The sequence below is a fragment of the Micropterus dolomieu genome, linkage group LG09 (genome assembly GCF_021292245.1).
Source record: "Micropterus dolomieu isolate WLL.071019.BEF.003 ecotype Adirondacks linkage group LG09, ASM2129224v1, whole genome shotgun sequence".
In the NCBI taxonomy this organism is placed as follows: domain Eukaryota; kingdom Metazoa; phylum Chordata; class Actinopteri; order Centrarchiformes; family Centrarchidae; genus Micropterus; species Micropterus dolomieu.
Genome location: NC_060158.1, coordinates 4,239,020 through 4,245,472, shown reverse-complemented (window position 1 = coordinate 4,245,472; position 6,453 = coordinate 4,239,020). Strand labels below are relative to the sequence as shown.

Genomic DNA, 6,453 nt, shown 5'->3' with positions numbered 1-6,453 from the left:
CCTCAATCTTTACCAACTAACTTCAATAATTTCTTCATCTAAACCATCAACCTGCCTCTTAGACCCCATCCCGACTAGGCTGCTTAAAGATGTTTTACTCTTAGTCAGCACTTCTATACTAGATATGATCAATCTATCTCTATCAACAGGCTATGTACCACAGTACTTTAAAGCAGCTGTAATTAAACCTCTTCTGAAAAAGCCCAAACTTGATCCGGATGTTTTAGCCAACTATAGACCTATATCTAACCTTCCATTTCTCTCTAAGGTTCTGGAGAAAGCAGTTGCTAAACAGCTGTGTGACTTTCTACAGAGCAATAGTTTATTTGAGGATTTTCAGTCAGGATTTAGAGCTCATCATAGCACAGAGACAGCACTGGTGAAAATTACTAACAACCTCCTTATTGCATCAACAAAGGACTTGTCTCTGTACTGGTTTTATTAGATCTTAGTGCTGCATTTGATACCATTGACCATCAGATCCTATTACAGAGACTGGAACATTTCATTGGCATTAAAGGAACCGCTCTAAGCTGGTTTAAGTCCTATTTATCAGATCGATTTCAGTTTGTACATGTTACCGATGAGTCCTCCATGCATGCCAAAGTTAGTTATTTGGAGCTGTGGAGTCTGGATCTGTGGTTGCGGGTCACCTGCTGCCCCCGTGTTCCTGCTCGACACCCTCTGCTGCAACGACTATTGTTACTAGTCCTATTGTTATTATAATCATTAACATTACGACTGTTATCATCAACACTACTATAAATATCTGTACCATTTTTCATTTAGTCTGTAGCAACATCACCTTTACTGTCTGTACCTCTGTGTGGATATTGTGTAGGCTGCCTCCCTCCCCTCTCTCCTTCCATCCCTCTCTTTTTCTCTGTTCCTCTCTTGCCCTCTCTCTGGCCCTCTCTCTCTCCCCCCTCCCTCTCTCTCTCCCTCTCTCTCTCTCCCCCCCTCTCTCTCTCTCTCCCTCTCCCTCTCTCTCTCTCTCCTTCACCCCAACCGGTCGAGGCAGATGGCCGCCCACCCTGAGCCATGGTTCTGCTCGAGGTTTCTGCCTCTTAAAGGAAGTTTTTCCTTGCCTCTGTCGCCTAGTGCTGCTCTTGGCGGGAACTGTTGGGCTTCTGTAAATAACATCAAAATGTCAAAATATCCAGAAGGATGGAAGAAAATCACTTTTTTACCATCAGCAATATAAAACTTCCAGGTGGATGACACTATATTTAGCTGATGTTTAAGAATTGAAGGGAGACGGGGACAGGCCGTGGTGGCCATCTTGTGTCCAACTCAGTCCTCAAACATGTGAATATAACGGAGGTAAGGTTTCACACTTCAGGTAGCACTATCCATACTGATCACTACAAACTGTAATTATTAGACATACTAGTGATATTGTCCTATACTGCATTATACTTTGCTAATCTGAAGAGATTCTCTGTTTGGAGGGTGTGGCTGCTAGAGGGGCACCCAACTGTTAGTGAAAAGTGACCAGGGTCCATTGCATCAGACATGAAGCCAACACGTAGCCTTCAGATTTTTAGAGAGAGATGCATGTCTGAAATGGCTTTAGACCACGTCAAGATTAGTTGATGGCTGCGGTGCATGTGACAAAGGAGCTATAGTTTATTCAAGCACTTTATCACACGACACTACACCACAGTGAAATAATATTCATAACAATTAACTTTGCACGTCAGTCTCGATCCCGAGTTGCTGCGACCTACCGTTAAGGAGACACATTTAATGCATTCCCACCAGATATTGGCAAATGATTTATTGCGTGACACAATTGTGTATTTATATAGCACCAATTCATAACAAACGTTCTCTCATTTCATGAGTGGAAATCAGAATCAGGTTTATTGCCAGGGACATTTTTACATAGGAGGAATTTGCCTTGAAATTAAATAAATGAAATGTGCTCAGGGCGACTCCAAATGGCCCAGGACACACTGTTTGACACATCAGGCCAAGCCCAGGAGTCCAACGCACGGTGTGCCGTCGTCCCACGACCTTCCTATGTTGACATCGCTCACCCAGGCCAGTAGAGTCACTGAGTGGAAATGTGCTCAGGGGGACGTTTCTTCAGTCCACGTTTTACCGTACTGACTGTATGACACATCAAATGACATCAGATTTAGACGAGCCACGAGGTCTTTTCTTAAAAAATAGCTGGGTTCGAGATGACTGTGGCTGACTTTCGCCGACTTGATGGTCGAACGTGAGCTGAAGGTGACCGCAGGAGCGGGATATAAAAATGGCGCCGTCAGTTGGGACACATTCTACCAGCACCAGCTCAATGACTGACCAGGAAATAGTGTGGTTCCAAATTTGCGCAGCCGGACTCGGCGCCTGCAGCCACCTTGCTCCCGCGACGTTTTAATGCAATGTGACATGGTGACGTTTTGCAGCGCCGGACAAAATTTCTAACGAGCATGCCTTATTTAAAGCCCAGTATGCATCACATTAAGTCAGCGCCACAGAAAGTCCAACGCTCCTAATGCCTCAGGACATTTCAGCTAACTAAACGTTAGTGTCTTCTAAACCTGATGTAAGTATAATTTGATTTTCCGTCTGTGGCTGGTTTGATTCTGCAGCCTTGCTAAAAACACAATTTTTCAGTTTCTCTCAAATTTATGACATAATGTCAGAATATTCAAGTTCTTTACTTTTAGATTTGTTACTTTTTGTACCCCATAAATGTCCCACTTTTTTCTGGGATTATTACCCCTCTCGCCCCGGATACGCAGCGGGACAGTTTCACACCTGTGTAGCTGTCAGTTTATTTAATGTCCCAGAGTTACAGCTGAGCAGGTTAAAAAACACAGCATCACGGGAACAGCAGCTCTCTGGCATAATCAGGTCAAGCTCATCTGGTAACGTGGCCTGATGAAGAAAAGAAACAACAACTTGGTTTAAATTTAGTTTTAATTCATTTCAAGCCAACACATTTCATAGTTTATCAAAAACTGACTAGAAAAGAAAACAGGGAAACTGTACAAACACTGGATGGAAAACAGGTGAGCTGAGCAACAAACCAAAGAAGAAGAGATCAGGACATCTTCTGAAAGACAAACACCAGGTAGATACCTGGACAGAAGAGAGAGCACAGGTGAGTCGGGAGCCAGTCAAGACATTCAGTATTCAAAAGTGTGCAAAGACTCCAGGTTATTCATGCAACATCTGACATGTTAGGCAGCTTTGTTTGTAACCCCTGAACGTCTCAGTCATTCTGAATATGACAACTATGAAAATGTTTCTCCAAACCAGAAGTGAAGTTTTAAAATCTAAAAACTCTTTTCAACCACAATCATGTTTCCTCGTTTCATTGTGACTGACGATGAACAGCAGGATAACGAAGACACCAGGACCTCTGGATTAACACAATGTGGGTCTGTTCACTCTGAAGTTAAACTGTAGCGGCAAAGTTAAAGCAACTTACTGGCTGCTTCCCACTCAGATCTGCTCAGCGTGCCCTGCACACAAAGAAAACACAGTTAGGACCGAACCAGACCGAACCAGACCGAGCGCTGTCAGCAGACCCACCAGAGGTACTTTGACTCCCACTCTTTCACAGTGCTCTTTGGCATGGCTGTACTCTCCTCTGCTGTCTGTAGCCTGTCGACCTCCATCCTCACTGGGAAACGGCTGAAAACAGAACAAGTTGAACACGGTAACTACTCTGTAATTTAATATTTCACTACATGGTAAATAATTCTCACATTTAATTTAAACTACATGTTTAACATACGTTTCTGCGTCTTAACTGCACGTGACTTAAGTTAATGTATAATTTGTTCATCTGAACAAAGTTAAATGGTACTACGAAGGTGGATCAGATGTTGGTTAGTTGAGTCCGTGTTAACTTAATTGGAGTTGGTGCGTGTTCCCATAAAAGTGGCGATTTCGGCCGTGCAGGTAGAGTTTTTTCGCAACAGCGCTTGCTCCGTATTTCTCCAGAGGAATGCACGTTGGTAGTCTCAGGAAATTATGAATGTAAAGACAAGTTAACGGCTAAATCTAATATCGTGGCGGCCGACGAAGCCAGGGCAGCTTGTTGGCATCGCATGGAGTAAATTTGTAGCCTAATTATCTTCACAGTGTTCTTTTTTTTTTCCTCAAAGTGTTTTTATTGAACATCTTATCAAACATAAGATACACTTTTACAATACATTTCCTTTTTATGTTAACCCACCCACCCAAGAACAATCCCCACCTGTTGCACCAATACACATATTAATTTGAAAAGCAAAAACATTCATTAACATGTTTTAGAGAAGAAAGCACAAGTATGTACAGTATATTACTCCTCTGAAATTGAGAGTAGAGAGGGATCCACCTTCCTAATTTGGTCCAGAACCGGTTGCCAGATATCAAAAAATTTATAGGCACAGCCTGCTGTAGCATACCTTATTTTTTCCATGGTCAGATTGTATAAGAGATCAATGAGCCACATTTTAAAAGTTGGAGGGTACTTGTCTTTCCATTTAAGCAGTATCTGCCGTCGAGCTAAAAGAGTAGTAAATGCTATGAGGCTTTTGTTGTTTTGATTTAAGTGAAAATGTTGCGGTACAATGCCGAATACAGAGATCATGGCATCAGGCTCTATGACTGTCCCCAAAGTGTCGGAAATAAATTTAAATATAGACTTCCAAAAAACTTCAAGTTTTGGACAGAGCCAAAACATGTGAGACAGAGTACCTGGTTCGGCTTCACATCTATCACAGTAAGGATCTATGTCTGATTTAAATTTTGCCAGTTTTACTTTAGACCAATGCAGTCTATGAACAACTTTAAATTGAATCACTCGATGTCTTTGACATATTGAAGATGAATGAATGTTTTTCAATATAGATTCCCATACATCCTCAGAAATTCCTATAGACAGTTCCTCTTCCCACAATCTTTTCACGTGAGCCAGAGGCCCCATATTATGAGTATTCATTACTCTATATATTTTACCAATGGCCCCCTTGGAGTTTGGATTCACTTCTAGAACAGTCTCAAGAAGTGACTCAGGTGGTAATGAGGGGAAGTGACTAACAGATGATGCAGCAAAACTACGAAGTTGAAGATATTTGAAGAAGTGAGTGTTGGGAATTTGGAATTTAGTTTTCAATTGCTGAAAGGTTGCAAAAGTGCCATCAATATACATATCCTTTAGTACCCTAAGGCCATTTACAGACCAGGCGCCAAAAGAATCATCTATAATAGAAGGAGTAAACATGTGATTTCTTGCTATGGGAGCGAAAACTGATACATCATTAAGTGAAAAATGTCTTCTAAACTGTCCCCATATTTTGAAGGAGTGCTTAACCACTGGATTCAGAGAGTATTTATATATAGGATGAGGTGATGGCAATGTTGAGCAGAGCAATGCATGTAAAGAAGCAGGATGGCATGACAAATTCTCAAGGGACAGCCATTTAGGACCACTAGCATGCGAGTTAAACCAATATAACATAGAATGAGCATTGGCTGCCCAATAATAGTACTGAAAATTGGGTAATGATAGTCCTCCATGCTCTCGGTGTCGCTGCAAAACACTTTTACGGATGCGTGCATTTTTCCCATTCCATATAAAAGTTGATATCAGCCTGTCTATCAGTAGGAAAAACGATTTAGTTAAAAATATCGGGATACACTGGAACAGATATAGAAATCTAGGTAGGATATTCATCTTGACGGTGCTTATCCTGCCTCCTAGTGATAGCGGTAATGTACCCCAACGCTCAAAATCTTGTTTTATGGAATCTATCAATGGAATAAAATTAGTTTTATAGAGGTTCTTGTAATTATTAGTAATCCATATACCTAAATACTTAAATTTATCTTTACTCAATTTAAACGGTAAGGAGTTAAATGAGATAAGTCTGGCTGCAGTGTTAATCGGCATAAGTTCACTTTTTTGCATGTTTATTTTATATCCTGATATTTTACCAAAACTACCAAGTAATGACAATAGATGAGGCAAGGTCTTAAGCGGTCAAGGTCAAGCGGTCAAGCGGTCAAGGTCAGACACATACAAGAGGGTATCATCCGCATAAAGAGACACTTTATGTTCGGATTCATCCCTCAGTATGCCTTTAATAGTATTATCGGACCGTATTGCCACTGCCAGGGGCTCAATCATCAGTGCAAATAATGAGGGGGATGATGGGCAGCCCTGCCTAGTCCCGCGGCCTAATTGGAAAAAGGATGAGATGTTATTGTTTGTCCGAATTGCTGCTACAGGAGAGGAATATAAAGCATTAATCCATGAAATGAATTTGGCACCAAAGCCAAATTTCTTCAAGGTATAGAAGAGGTAGTCCCACTCCACCCGATCAAATGCTTTTTCAGCATCAAATGACAGAAGCACATCAGGTATATCAGGTGGAGTGGGATAATGGAGGATATTCAAAAGCCTGCGTATATTGTAGAATGAATATCGATTTTTAATAAAGC

At 41.4% G+C, this 6,453-nt stretch overlaps 1 protein-coding gene across 4 annotated transcripts in view; it reads right to left on the bottom strand.

The window, feature by feature from the left end:
- Nucleotides 1–1,838: 1,838 nt before the first annotated feature.
- The window catches only part of rnmt (RNA (guanine-7-) methyltransferase), a 17,408-nt gene continuing 12,793 nt past the window's right edge, over nt 1,839–6,453 (bottom strand). For 2 of the 4 annotated variants that reach the window (XM_046058963.1, XM_046058964.1), the window contains exons 9-11: nt 3,553–3,654; nt 3,449–3,482; nt 2,917–3,096 (exon numbers count right to left, since the gene is read on the bottom strand). In XM_046058963.1, the coding sequence (XP_045914919.1) occupies nt 3,059–3,096; nt 3,449–3,482; nt 3,553–3,654 (174 nt within the window). In that variant the 3' untranslated portion in view covers nt 2,917–3,058. Of the gene's footprint in view, nt 2,893–2,916; nt 3,097–3,448; nt 3,483–3,552; nt 3,655–6,453 lie in introns of those variants that run through there. The other 2 variants (XR_006826408.1, XM_046058965.1) reach the window with 2 other exon arrangements.